The 15,412-nt window shown below is 36.8% G+C and overlaps 1 protein-coding gene and 1 pseudogene across 2 annotated transcripts; one reads left to right on the forward strand and one right to left on the reverse strand.

Moving 5' to 3' along the window:
• Positions 1 to 1,923: 1,923 nt before the first annotated feature.
• LOC123884790 (flavanone 3-dioxygenase 2) lies at positions 1,924 to 5,067 on the forward strand. 2 transcript variants are annotated; one of them, XM_045934006.1, is made up of 4 exons: positions 1,924 to 2,656; positions 3,932 to 4,023; positions 4,210 to 4,295; positions 4,711 to 5,067. In XM_045934006.1, exons 1-4 carry the CDS (start codon positions 2,109 to 2,111, stop codon positions 4,930 to 4,932), a joined length of 948 nt encoding a protein of 315 aa, XP_045789962.1. In that variant the 5' UTR covers positions 1,924 to 2,108; the 3' UTR covers positions 4,933 to 5,067. The 2 variants fall into 2 exon arrangements, with proteins under 2 accessions (XP_045789962.1, XP_045789961.1); XM_045934005.1 differs by having other exon boundaries at positions 1,925 to 2,656; positions 3,932 to 4,295.
• Positions 5,068 to 7,884: 2,817 nt separating this feature from the next.
• On the reverse strand, positions 7,885 to 13,864 carry LOC123886803 (annotated as a pseudogene).
• Positions 13,865 to 15,412: the final 1,548 nt, after the last annotated feature.

The raw sequence follows: 15,412 nt of genomic DNA on the forward strand, positions 1-15,412 counted from the left end.
AAAAGAAAAGAAAGAAAAGGCTTAAACCAAATGTCATTAATTTATGTGGGGCAGCCATATACATAATTTATTTCGGATGTGCTGCCAAATGGGCCCACTCAATCGAACATGGAATATTAACTATTGTGTCATCAATTTATCTAGGGGTGTGCAACGGTCGGTTACGGCCGGGTTCGGTTGAGAAATTCTCCACCGAAGAACAACCGCAAGGCATAAAACGTGAGTCATTCCCGACCGTTTCAGTGTCGGTTTCGACGGGTTATGGGTTTTGCGGGTTACGGTTTACACGGATCGGTTAACTCGGGCCACAACTAAAGAAGAAGAAGAAGAAGAAAATAGAGAAGTGAAGGCAAAAATGAAAGATGAATCGCATTATTCTCAACAATAAACTACCCAAGCAGTTCCACTACACATGTCTTCAGATTTTGATATTAGAACAAAGAGGCTGGTGCTGCAATTATCTTCAACTTTGAAATCATAGTGAGGCAAAACTAAATTCTCTCATAGAGAGAGACCCATGTATCTCTATTGATAGTGAACAACAAAAGGAAGCATGGACTCTTGTCCGTCAACGGCAAAAGGAGGAAGAAGAGACTTCTCTATCTTTTATTAATGTTTTGATTTTTATGTTTAATTTTCTTCTGGTGCAAATGAAGCCATAAATGATAAAGGTAATGAAATATAGTAAAATATTAGCAATAACTTAAGGTCAAGTTAGCTTAAAAAAAAAAAAATTAAGGTCAAGTCTAAACATAGGCTTAGTCACGTGAAGTAGCAGAGGCCTATATAGACTTTTTCATACTCCAACATGTATAAAAAATTAAAACTGAATAATAGTATGATGCAACAGCGTGTTGTCACATCGGTAACTTACTTTTTGATAAATCAGTATAATTAAAACTATGAATATGGTCGGGTGTGGGTACCGTCGGATTATATTTTTTCAAACCGGACCCGTCCGCCCAGACTCGCATCAAACTGTTCTTTCACATATAATGACCCGAGACCCATTTAAAACCGCCCGATTCACTGTTATTTTATACGGGTTTTACGGTTTTCGGGCGGGTCAAATAATTCTGCACACCCCTAAATTTATCTCTCTCAAACTTTGAGTTTAACATTAACCAATATTGCTTATTGAAATGAGACTTCTCTATTTATTTTAGACAGATTCGTTAAGAATCAACTAGGTTTGTCTTGTTTTCGTATTTGCATCTCTTAATGGAGTTTTGGTTTTAGTCCCCTCCATTTATATTTGTTGTCTTTTAAACATATGTTGGGGGTGTCTAGCACTTAGCTAGCATATTTTTGGTTTAAAAAAAAGGAGAATGTTAACATGTGCATATATGGCACATGTTAAGGTAGTAAAAATAGAAATTATGCCTTAGAATTTGTGCATTTTAACTTTTCAAGCATTAAATGTCTTGTATCATTAAATGTTAAATTTCTATATTAAGATACCTTATCATGTGCCCTATATGCACATGTTAACAAGACCCTAAAAAAAAATCAGATAAGATCTTTTCACAGGTTTGGTTAATTGCTTTAAAATTACATTTAGCATTTTTTTTTTACACAAAAATTACATTTAGCATTGAATCGAGGAGCTTTTGCTTTTTCGTATTCCTTCGATCCTTCATTCCCTCACTACATTTACATTACTTTTTTATAAAGATCAAAGATTAAATAAGCTAACTTCATTTTTAACCATGTTACTTGGTTCGAACATTTGGGTTAAACAAAGGCTCGAAAAACTAATCTCGCTCTAAGATACCTATTTACTCCACAAAAAAACTACAAATATAAATTGTAAGATAGCCCCACACAGAGAATGAGTTGTTATTGGGCTCCTCCTATGAAATGATGAAAAACACACTGGTAGCAACACTATGACCTCTGTAAAGCAAACCGAAGCAATCAAAAAAGCAAAACATAAAAAGTAAAGCAAACGACGTCGTCATGATTCCCGGAACCAATGTCACTGATTCAACAAACACACTATCATCACTTTTTTCTATAGAATTAAAATAAAATCAATCTCATTTTTTCATTGCTTTCAAATACTAATCACAAATCTCTCTCACACACATTCACTCACATAATTTTCAATGCGATCATTAACATTAACGCCGCAAACAATGCCGGAAACCTCCGTCAATTTCCGTGCACCACCTCCATCTCCGGTTGCTTCTGGTCGTAGATCAACCGTAACAAACAACGAATTTCTAACAGAGTTTTTAGAAACCTCACTTCGAGTTCCAGATCTAGTTTTACCTGACAAGATTTTTCCTAAACAGATCCATCACGAAACTCCACCGAAAGTCGATTTCGTTTCGTTGTGTTTTCACAAAGATGAAGATTTAATCGACGTTGTTTCGGAGTCCATAGCTAGATTCGGATGCTTTCAACTTCTCAATCACGGGATTTCGCAGCAACTAATGGCTGCTGCAGTTGAGGCTGCCGGAGGAATATTTTTGGTGCTGCCGGGAAAGAGAGACGCCGTGACGCGGTCGCCGGAGAAACTTTGGGGTTTTGAAGAGTATCGTGAAGGAGAAGAGGAGAGAAGTGAATTGAATGAAGAATTTATTTGGCGCAAGGATGAAGAGTTGAAGTTGAAAATGGAGGGAATTTGGCCTATTGGATATCCTAATTTTAGGTATAAATAATTTATTAATTTTTTTCTTTCAATTTCGTCTTATACCCTCAACAGTCAACATTGTAAATTTTATTCAATTTTTTCTTCTTTCCTTTTTCAACCAAAATGTTAAGGCCAAATTATGAAAATGGAGGAAATTAATATTTTTATATACCTTTTTTTACAAATATTTTTTTCATATACTTAAGGCCTAATTACAAGAGAGAATCACATTTGTAGGCTAAATTATAAAATTACTTTATTTATTAATGAATATTAATTTATAATTTAAAAATACATATAACAATTGGACTTTGATGAAACACAAAAGTTCATCCAATTTTATTGATGTCAACATTTCTTATTAAGAATTTGATTGTTTTGTAATATGACATTCATTTTTTTTTTTGGTAAGGTAATATGGCATTCATAATTCTATATAAATTTTTTCGTCAATAGTTAGTGATTAAAAATTTTATTAGGGTTTGAATATCACCTTTTACATATATAATATATAATATAATGTAATGTCTCTACCAACTGAGCTAAACTCATAGGAATTATAGTTATGGAACGACTAATGTTATGTTAATTGTTAATTTTCTTTGTTGTTTTTTTTTTGCTTTCACCACCAGTTGAATCTGGTTCGAGGGTCAGTTCTGGCATCAAATGGTTTCAGCACCCTCCCGATCGCAGTTGCGGGGGATCGAACCGTGATCCTCTCTACCAAGTTCAACGTCAATCACCACTAAACCAACTTACGATCGAAACTTAAGACAACTCTTATCACTCTACTCTATTAACTTTTCTATATCAATCACCAAACACAACTAATTTTACAAAATTGAATTACAAGTACTAATTTAATGAAATATGTTTATAATTAATTGTTTGATTAATATTTTTCTGAGTTTAAACTCGGAACCTTCAACTTGTAACTCAAACCAATTGAGTATCAAAGCACCCTTATATATCAAACATATAATTAACATAGCATTTTTAACAATATGATATTATTTATCATAAAGTGATTAGCCTCCACTTTTTTAAGTAATGTAGGACGTAACTCATACTTGCCACAACAATTTTTCAGTCAAGTAATCTAGTGATTAGAATTTTATTCTCAAAATGAATAATTGAAGTATACGGAATTTGAACTCTAACCCTGCAGCAACATCATTCAAGATATTGTTAAGCTATTGGATTACTGTTGACTTAATTTACTTATTATCTTATTCTTTTTCAATTTTAATTATTCTAGAATGTTTTCTAATGTGAAATTCGTTGAAATTGCAGCAAGAAGATGGAAACTTTACACTCACGTGTGGAGAAGGTGGCAGACAAAATTTTGCCTATCATATTGAAAAATGCTCCTAAGAAATTAACAAGTAATGGTGATATAATTGGTCATGGAAATGAAGTTGGGACACTATGTTGCATTTACAAACATCGCCAAGATATTAATAGGAATAATCAATGGGTTGATTCTTTGAAATATGATGTGATTAGAATGCTGATTAGGGGAACTGATTACTCACATTCTTTGTGTTTGCATGTGTGTGATGGCTCTTCAGAGTTTCATGTTTACTCCAAGAAAAGTTGGCTGTCTTTCTGTCCTGAACAAGGTGCCCTTGTAATCACTGCTGGAGATCAAATACAGGTTATTTTACATTTTTGCTTTCCCTTAAATAATTTTATGTTTCATATGAATTTATAATTATGAGTTAAAGTTCATATTAGTATCCTTGGCATGTATTAAACGCAAGTTCTTTTGACTAAGTGTCAGTATCTTGGCTATAATTTCAATTTTGAGTGTTTCTTTTAGCGCCCCGGAGTTTCTCGCGCACCGTAAACACTGTCCGCTACTTAAGTAGCAAACACTGATTTTTTTCCTCAAATTTCACATTTTATAATATCAGTTACTTAAGTAGTGGACGAGTAAAAATGAAAAAGAACAGGGAGCGCGAGAAACACAGGGCGCTAAAATAACCTCTCCAATTTTTTCATGACAACAAAATTCCTACAAATTACACTAATCTATCTCACTTAACGAGTTTGATATTGCTTGGTTATAGGTATTGAGTGGTGGGCACTACAAGGATGTAATTGGAAAGGCAATCTTTAAAGGTGAAAGAGAAGACAATATTTCAATGGCTTTCCTCTATTCTCCTCAAAACACCAAGAGAAAAATTCAAACCAATACAGAAAGACCTATTTCACTTAGCCAACAAGCCATCTTGGCTGTAATTTTGAACCTTATGTACCATGTCCTAATTTTTGTCTTGAAAAAAGTTTGATGTTTTCATAGTACATGAACTTGATGAAATACAAATACACACATTCATACTAAGTTCACATACATACTTGCACACTCTTCACTTGTACAATACTGATCCTGATTAAGAGTGTAGTTGGAAGATTTGTTTGTTTTATATTTCCTAATTAATTGGTGTTTACTACTAACAAAAAAGAAATCAAAATCATATGATCAAATTGGGAAGTGATGGACTATTCGCAAGTGTACGAATTCGCCACGTAGTAATAAAAATATCGATCCACAGGGATTGTGTGACTAAACGAGTTTAATAGTGTTTATAAACATCATGCAATAAGAAAACATAAATTGGGGGTTTGGTTGAGTAATTTGGCGGTAAGAAAAATGTGCTAAGTCAATAGTGGAAAAGCGAGGTAGAATCATCGGAATCACCTAGTCTATAGCTTAATCACATGCAATCTACCATACAATATGAATTCACTCAAGTATTCGCAACTGGATCAACATTATGGTGAATCGCAATCTCTTGTCAAAATCCACCCTATTCGTTGTCGATACTCCTCCGATCTCTCGGATGAAAGCTACCTACAACGAAGTATTTGAAAACGCGTTGATCGTTCGCTACACTCTATGTTTCAATCTCTCGACCGGAAACACTCAAGTGCTTAATGCAATTCAGTTCAGAAATTAAACCAATATTCTCATACGTGACTTAAATCTAGATCCATTACAACGCTAATGAAGAATCGTAAGGCATTAAGTATAGATTTGCAAACGAACACTATTACAAGAGTGAAATCATACAATATAGTAGAATTACATTAGATTACTCTACATCCTAAGCTATCCTAGATCCTACCTCCACAAGAAGTCTAGCTCCTCATGTTGCTTCGTTCGCCTCCTAGCTTCAACTTCATGGCTTGAGAATCCATGCTGCTGATGTGCTTGAAGCTATCCAATGAAATCCAGGATCTAACGGAGAGAATGCTCAGAAAATCAGAACGTAGGTGAACTGTAGCAGAAAATTCGACCCCTGCATTAGAAATTGAAGTTTCCTTATATAATAATCGCAACCACGCCGCGCGCCAGATCTATCACGCCACGCGTGGTTGCAAATCCTTCAACTATGCGGCGCGTGTAACGGTCTCACGCGGCGCGTGATCAAATCTGAGGTCTCTGATCTTCAACTCTGCAACCTTCACGCAGCGCGTGATAGCTCCACGCCCCCGGCGTAGTGAACTTCCCTTTCTTCACGCCGCGCGTGGTCGATGCTACGCCGTGCGTGATCAAGTCAGAGAGCAATCCAATTCTGATCAAAGCTACACGCCGCGCGTGATAGGCATCACGCCGCGCGTGATTATGGTGAAAAACTTGGCTCTCTGAGATCTCCATCACGCAGCGCGTGATGGGCTACGCCCCCAGCGTAGTGAAAATCATATTTTCCTGCTTAAAATCCTGCTTTTCTTGCAGAACAAGTAACCCTGCTTCCGAGTAGATTTCTCTTGAATTTATTGCTTAAAACCTACTAAAATGCATCTAATGTCACTCAAATAGGCATGGATTAAAGAGTGTGACGATCCGTCATCAGGAAGCATACTCCTGTTTGCATACTAAGTTCACTTATATCTCCACTTTTTTTTTTTTTTGAAAACTTGGTATCCGGCCTTAGACCGACTAATCCAAGGGGACCAATCCCACCGCCCACTTGCGGGGGCCCCATTTAGGAGTGTAGTTGGAAGATTGTATTAGTTTTATATTTGTTAATTAATTGGTTTTTACTACCAACATAAAAAAAAATCAAAATCATATGATCAATTGTAAAGCATACTCCTGTTTGCACCTCAAAATTATATGCAAAATAGCGACCACAACAACCTCATAGACCAAAAGATTCCAACCACATAAGCCATAAACCAAAAGATTCTAACGACATAAGCCATATATAAATTGACTAATTTATCTCAATCAACAAAGCTGATACTGTTTAGCTACATATACATATGCTGAGATTATGACACTATAAGCAAGTGACTGAAAAGTATATATTTTAAGCTGGTGAGATAGATGGCTTTCCCTGTCTGTTCTACACAAAAGAACAAGAAAAATTTCAAGAACAACTTTTCCTTGTGTACAATCATGTCCTCTTTGTAGTGAAGCCCAAATAATCCGAGCAAAGTTTTCTCTGAAATTCAAACATATTTAAATTACATTAATGCTTCTCCACTTTATGTAAAAGAAAATATGTTTCCACAATATATGCACTTGTTGCATGTATCTCGTACGACTTGGTCAATGACAAAAACATCATAATATAATCTAATTTCCCTAATGAAATTCATAATAGAAATGATAAAATTCCAATATTGAACCCACTGACTTTTTTTTTTTTTTGAAAACTTGGTATCCGGCCTTAAGACCGACTAATTCAAGGGGACCAATCCCACCGCCCACTTGCGGGGGCCCCATTTAAAGCCAGAGTTTTTTTTTTGCTCTGTATGGACTTAGCCCACCGAAATTGGCACCAGTGGGAATCGAACCTGAGACCTTGAGAGGAGCATACTTCAAGGGCCCAAGTCAACACCACTCGACCAACCCCAAGTGGGTTTTGAACCCACTGACTTATTGCATAATAATTATTACCGGTACTTAAAAATGTACAAAACTTGCAGAGAAAGAAACTCACAAGTCATAACTGATCCACAAACATGAAAAATTATTTGATTTGCATATGGTAATACGGAAACAGTCAAATTGAATGCAAATATCTAGATCAAATATAATTTAGAAACTTTGCAGGTATGGAATTATGTAATTCCACCACAATATAATTGAAATGTGGTGACATGCATCTAAAATCAAGATGCAGCTACTAATAGTGCAAAACTAAATCCAATGTTAGTCATCTTTGATTTGATGCATTGCTAATATAGAGAATGGATTAAGGGTGAAAGTTCACACCTTAACGAGATACACTTCAGTCAAATTTAAGTTGACACATTCCGGAAGCCCTTGGCACATCAGATAATAATTTGAGAATGTGGTACTTCATCTTTAGGTCCAAGGAAATATCAGCAACAATCATCGTCTTCAAAACAAGACCATTTCGCAAAAGATAATCAATGAATGACACCTCATCCGGAATTCCCCGAAATCCTTTAAATTGAATGAAGGTCAAGTGGGAGACAAGACAGTTAGGAACACTTGGCTGTGGAGGCCATCCTAAAATTGGTGACTCTACCTGTAGGCACAAAGGACATGAATAAGATGAAATATTCATAGGTGGGATGCAAACTTTGTCGAAGCTTATGGCGGAAAAGCAAAGATCCAAAATTCCGATGTTTGGGCAGCCACATAGAAGCACATTAATAGCAGACACTTCCACATAATGAATGTCCATTACCAGCATCTTCAGTGACGGTAAAGTAACTGGCATAGAGTTTTGCATGTGTACATGAATGGAACTGTAGAAACTGAGGAACAAACAAGTAATATGTTATAGTATATCAAAACTCAGTAGGCAAAAAATTTAAAATATTATACTTTTTTCTGCTTGGAATTTGTTAATTGCAAAGTGGAATCTCTCATCTTATTCATCATAGACAATGCCTTATATAGGCTTATTTACAACTCAATTGTTTAGACAAGCAAATTGGCCAAGCCAAGCCCAAGCCCAACAGCAGGCCAGGCCAGCCTTGCGCGCGCGCCTGCAACATGCTGCTTGCTGCACAAGCCAAGCCACACAACACTAAGCCTAAGCACATAAGCCTATTCCTAACATACCCTCCCTTAAATTGAATCCCCAACAGATACAATTTACTTTACAAAATCATTCAGATCACAAATTCCAAGTCCCTCCCTTAATTTGCAAAAACTGTCAAACTTCAAAGGCTTGGTGAGGATGTCTGCCAATTGTTCTTCTGACCTGCAATGCACCAGCTCAATAACATTGTCCTTAGTGAGATCTCTAAGGAAATGATACCTGACATCAATATGTTTACTTCTACCATGCATAATAGGATTCTTAGAAAGCTTAATGGAAGAACTATTATCACAGTAGATCATAGTGCATTCAGGTTGCTTCACTCTCAAGTAACTCAGAATATTCCTAAGCCATATTCCTTGACAAGCACATGATGCTGCTGATACAAACTCTGCTTCAGTTGTGGAAAGAGTCACTATAGGTTGTTTCTTAGAGGACCAGGAGATGGCACCTGAACCAAGCATAAACACAAACCCACTAGTACTTTTCCTGTCATCTAGATCACCAGCATAATCTGAATCACTCCAGCCAATGAGCTTCAGATCCTCACTTGAACCAGCTCTGTACAAAATTCCTAATCCCAATGTTCCTTTTAGATACCTTATGATCCTTTTTACAGCAATCACATGCATCTCACTAGGCCTGTCCATGAATCTAGCTACCAAACATACAGAATAAGCAATGTCAGGTCTTGAAGCCAGCAAATACATCAAACACCCTACCATTTGCTTATATGTAGTACCATCAGCTATTCTTTCATTTGCATCTTTGACAAGCTTACACCCAGGCACTATTGGATTAGTAACTTTGTTGCAGCTCTCCATTCCAAATCTAACCAAAATCTCAGCAATGTATCTCTGCTGATGCATAAAAATACCATCACTGCTTTGAATTACTTCAACTCCAAGGAAATATCTCATCTTGCCCAAATCTGTCATAGCAAATCTACCTTTCATGGAGCTTTTGAAGTCTTCTATTAGATTGACATCATTTCCAGTGAAAATTAAGTCATCTACATAGAGACTAACAATGAGTATCTCATCCTTCTTTCCATATTTAACAAACAAAGTGTGCTCATAGGGACATTTCACAAATTTTTCAGAACTGAAATAAGCTTCAATCTTACTATACCAAGCTCTAGGGGCTTGCTTCAATCCATACAGAGCCTTTTTCAATTTGTACACCATGTTCTTGCTGCCATTACTATACCCCTCAGGTTGAACCACATATATGTCCTCAGTCAAATCTCCATGTAAAAAAGCACTCTTCACATCTAACTGAAACACATTCCATCTGTTGTTAGCTGCAAGAGCCAGTATAGCTCTGATTGTATCCCATCTAGCCACAGGTGCAAACACCTCATTGTAGTCAATGCCTTGTTTCTGAGTGTAGCCTTTAGCCACCAACCTTGCTTTGTACTTTTCAATCTCACCCTTTTCATTAAATTTTGTTTTAAAGATCCATTTCACACCAATGGCATTGCATCCATCTGGTAACAAAGTGAGCTCCCAGGTGTTGTTTCTTTTGATTGAATCCATCTCAGCATCCATAGCAGCCCTCCAAACATCAAGTTTGATTGCTTCATCATAAGTGTTGGGATCTTTACCAGTGCTATAGATGGCTAGATTATGAAGTTCTCTTTCTTCTTCTGCATCTCTTCCAGTTACATATATGTCAAGACTCCTTGGTGGTTTTCTGATTCTAGGAGGAAGCTGTGTTACTCCATCACTATTATCTTCACTATCACTGGTGTTATTACTTATAATCATGTCATCATCTTCACTGTTGCCTGCTGCATTTACATCACCTTCATTGACTGGCTCAATTGGAATATCTTCATGAACTGAATCATCTTCTGCATCATCATTGGACCAGTCATCATTATCTGTACTTTGTGTCTGTGATAGCTTGTTCCATTCCCATCCTTTTGACTCTTCAAACACAACATCTCTGCTAGTGATTATTTTCTTGTCAATTGGATCATAGAGTTTATAGGCCTTGGATACATCACTTACTCCCAGCAAAACACATTTCTTGCTTTTGCTGTCAAGCTTCTTTCTCTGACTGTCAGGTATGTGAACATGGGCTAGACAACCAAACACTCTAAAGTGATTTACTGATGGTTTTCTACCACTCCAAGCCTCTTCAGGTGTCATGTCTTTAACACTAAAAGTAGGGCTCCTGTTCATAAGATATGTTGCCCAGTTGACTGCTTCAGGCCAAAATGACTTAGGTACCTTTCTAGCACTGATCATACTTCTTACAATATTCAGAATGGTCCTATTCTTTCTTTCAGACACACCATTTTGCTGTGGTGTGTATGCAGCAGTCAATTGCCTCTTTATCCCTTCATTGCTGCAGAAATCATTGAATTCATTAGAGGTGTATTCTCCTCCTCTATCAGATCTAAGGCATAAGATAGGACAACCAGCTTCTTTTTCTACCAATGCTTTAAAACTTTTGAAAACTTCAAATGCAGCAGATTTCTCTTTTAACATGTAACACCAAGTCTTTCTACTAAAGTCATCTGTGAATGTCATAAAATACCTGCATCCACCATTGGATTGAGGTGATATAGGCCCACAAATGTCAGAGTGAATGAGCTCAAGCTTCACACTAGCTCTCCAATTGGCTTGTTTAGGGATGATGTCTCTGTGTTGCTTACCAGTCAAGCAATCACTACAATTCTCATCAGAGTCTTCTAGCTCAGGTAGACCTCTCACCATTTGCTTCTTAGACAAGGTATTGAGCCCTTTAAAGCTCAAGTGGCCATATCTATCATGCCATAGCTGGGTGCTTTCTTGCTTGGCAGTTTGCAGACACATAGGCAATATAACAGGTGCAGAGATTACATACATTCTATTCTTAGACATGTGTGAAGTGAACAATAAGCCTCTATCATCATGATACACCTTACATTCATCATTCTTAAACACCACTGAAACTTGTTTTTGCTGTATCTGACCAATGCTCAGAAGATTGGTCTTCAAACCAGGCACATAATATACATTGCTAATCACATGAACAATGTTATTAATGCTGAGTTTGATGTTTCCTTTCCCTTTCACAGGCATCTTTGAATCATCCCCCAACTTCACAGAGTCACTATAACTATCATCAAAATTAAACAGCCATTCTTTGTGTCCTATCATGTGATTACTACAACCAGAATCTAGAAACCAATTTTCAGATTTTCCAATTGTATCAGAGAATTGCTGTTCAGTTTTAGCCATAAGCAATAATTCTTCATTACCATCATAAAATTCAGCATAGTTGGCATTACCTTCCCAATCTGGACATTCAGATTGATAGTGACCTAGCTTGTGACAGTTGTAGCATTCAACCATCTCTTTGCTTTGTCTACCTCTTCCTCGACCTCTATTGGAATTTCTTCCTCTCCCTCTACCAGATCCAGATCCTCTTCCTTGTGAAACTTTCAAAGCTTGTTCTTCTGTGTTCACTTGTGATTTTGCTGAAGGTTTCTTCATCCTTCCCTCATGCACAATTAGACTACTCTGCAATTCATCAATTGACATTGTAGTTACATCATTGGATTCCACAATTGAACACACCACATAATCAAACTTTGTCACCATGGATCTCAGGATCTTTTCAACAATTGCAACTTCTTGCAATCTTTCACCTTGTGCAGACATTCTATTTGCAATAGCTAGGGTTCTTGAAAAGTAATCTTCCACAGATTCTCCTTCCTTCATTTCAAGAACCTCAAACTCTCTCTTCAGAGCTTGCAGCTGAGCTCTCTTTACCTTTGTAGAACCTTGATACTTTCTTCTCATCGCATCCCAAATACTTTTGGAGGAATTACGATCAAGAATCGTATCAAGAATGAAACGATCGATCGATTGAAACAAGTAATTCTTCACCTTCAAATCCTTCAGCTTGCTAGCATTAGCAGCTTGAATTTCTTCAGCTGTGGCGTTTGCAGGTGCCACCGTGACTCCATCTTCAATTGAGGACCAAAGTTCTTTGGAACGAATGAGATTCTCCATGAGCATTGACCAATGGTCATAATGTCCATCAAACTTTGGAACACGAGACTGTGAGTATTTGGATTCATCCATTAATGGATCAAGGAAGAAGCTTGAGGATGAAGAAGAAGCTCGCGCGAAAAAAAAACGGTTATAACGGTTTTCTTGAGAAAACTGCAGTTTTCTCTCTTTCTTCAGGTTTGAGATCTTTTAGGCTCTAGATACCACTTGTTAATTGCAAAGTGGAATCTCTCATCTTATTCATCATAGACAATGCCTTATATAGGCTTATTTACAACTCAATTGTTTAGACAAGCAAATTGGCCAAGCCAAGCCCAAGCCCAACAGCAGGCCAGGCCAGCCTTGCGCGCGCGCCTGCAACATGCTGCTTGCTGCACAAGCCAAGCCACACAACACTAAGCCTAAGCACATAAGCCTATTCCTAACAGAATTTAGGTGCATTTCTTAACTCAAAATACACTTTTTGTGTTATAACAAATGTTGAGAAAATAAATATTATGAATTAGAGAAAATCAACGGAGTTAACTTAAGAACCCTAGAAAAATACCACCTAAATTTTGTCCTTTATGCTTTTGGACTTCACTTCTATTTTATAAAACCTATTTTAAATGTATTTTTCTAAAAGTATATAAATGTATTGATATACTGCAATGATCTATAAATTCTTAAATTCTTATATTTTGGGACGGAGGAAGTATTTGCTTTACCTAAGTGAAACTAGGTTAGTGGAAGTGAAGAGGGACAAGGGGAGCTTGTATCCGGGACCATAATCTTCGGTATAGAGATTAAGGTTGAGTTCCAATGGCGGCACGAACCCACGTGTCAACTGAATATTCACGAAACTTGTCGTCGGAAAAGGTGTGAGCACAGTCGAGATGAAATTTCTGAATGTCGCAAGGATTATGGAGAAAAGCGAGAACACCGTTAACTAAAACAGCAAAGTTTCTGAATCGTTCAGACCGTCGGACTTCATAGTCGTCAGAGTCGTCGTAGAAATCGAGATCCTGGAGATGCTTCCAAAGGTGCCGCTACCTTTGAGATAGACAGGCGGTGGTAACTGAGGTTTTGGTCGGTAGTAAAGATAGTATGTTGTTCAGTAGTATATCATCTGGTAAACTACTAATCCTGTCTTCCCCCATTTCTTCTTCTTCTTCTTCTTCTACTTCTGCTTTTCCTCCTTTCATCTTTCAACTCTTATTCTTCGTTTTTATTTGTCACCGTACCAAATTCCAATTCGAGTGGGTATCTTTTCTTCCTTATTTGAGTTATTTTTTCTAATTTGCAATGAACACAACCCTACTTTCTCTAATTTGAATTTGAATCCTTTATTCTCTCTCTTGTCCTTTTTATTAGGGGTGACAAGGTCCAACCCGCCGGACATACCCGTTTACCACGTCATTTTTGACGGGCTGAACCTAAGTTTTGAGCTTGACCCCTTTTGTTGCCCTGCCCCGCCGAACTCGCTTAAAAAGCGGGACGAGCACGGCACGCGGCGGGCAGGCCCGCGAGTTACATAAAAACATAAAATCTATTTTTTTAGTAACGAATAGTATAATATGGCCCAACCTAATAAAATACAAGATTTATTTAAAGTAAATTTAGGTTTTTTTTCTTTTTTCTATTCATATACAACCGGCGTCAAATTTATGATTATTTGTTGTCACTTTACTCTCTTATTATCGTTCTTTCTTCTTTTTATCTTTTTAGTCTTCATACTCGTTCTTCTTCTTCACCGGATTTCTAGTGTAACTTACTTTATTTTATTACTTGAATCAACATCACATACGGTGTGTTTCGCATTTTTTTTCCGATTCATTACCCTAAACACATAGTCAAATACTTCCTTCATAATTAGAGTGACACATACATGTTTATAAGTATATAATCAATGAACTTAATAAAATAAAAAAACAAAAGAAAACTTTTTGTTTGACGGGCCGTCCCGCCAACTCGCTTGTCCGCCATTAAACGGGGTGGGTTGTGATTTTAGACTCGGCCACCTAAGTTGGCTCGTCTCGTCGCGCTTTTAGGCGGGCTTAAGCGGGTCGAGCCTAAACGGGGCGAGCTTGCCCGCTTTGCCACCCCTACTCTTTATAAGGAATACTTTGGGGAAAAATGTAGTCCTATTTATAAGAAATTTTGACAAATTTTCAAATGTTTTAAAAGTTTAATTTCACTTTTATCTTTATTTATTATGAGAAAAAAGATTGAAAATAAATAAGTTAATTGAATTGAGAGTAATTAAATAAGAGTATACATGAAATACATTTAAATTTATAACAATATTAAATGAAAATAACAATGTATAATGTGTTTCCTTGAAATGTGTAATTTCTTCAAAGTGTTCCTTTTTAAAAGAACTAGAGAGAGTATCAAACAACTAATTAACATAGCATTTTTTTACAATTGATATTACTCACATCATTCGAGTTTTTTTAAATCTTACTCCCTCCGTCCCAAATTGATATTACTCTCATCCTACAACATTTTTGATCATAGACTACATGTCAAAAAGGGTGGCCAAAAGGAAAAAAAACAGTGGCCTAAGGCTTAGGCCACGATTTTTTCATGTTAGTCCACGGTTTATTAGATGTCAAATTTGCGGCCGTAGCCTTTTCTCAAAAGCCACGATTTTGTGTAGTTTAGTCCACGGATAACAAAAAACCGTGGCGTAAAACTTTCAAAAAAGCCCATTGTTGTTTGATTGGTATTAGGCCACGGGTTTGTTTAGG

The sequence above is a fragment of the Trifolium pratense genome, linkage group LG5, assembly GCF_020283565.1.
Source record: "Trifolium pratense cultivar HEN17-A07 linkage group LG5, ARS_RC_1.1, whole genome shotgun sequence".
In the NCBI taxonomy this organism is placed as follows: domain Eukaryota; kingdom Viridiplantae; phylum Streptophyta; class Magnoliopsida; order Fabales; family Fabaceae; genus Trifolium; species Trifolium pratense.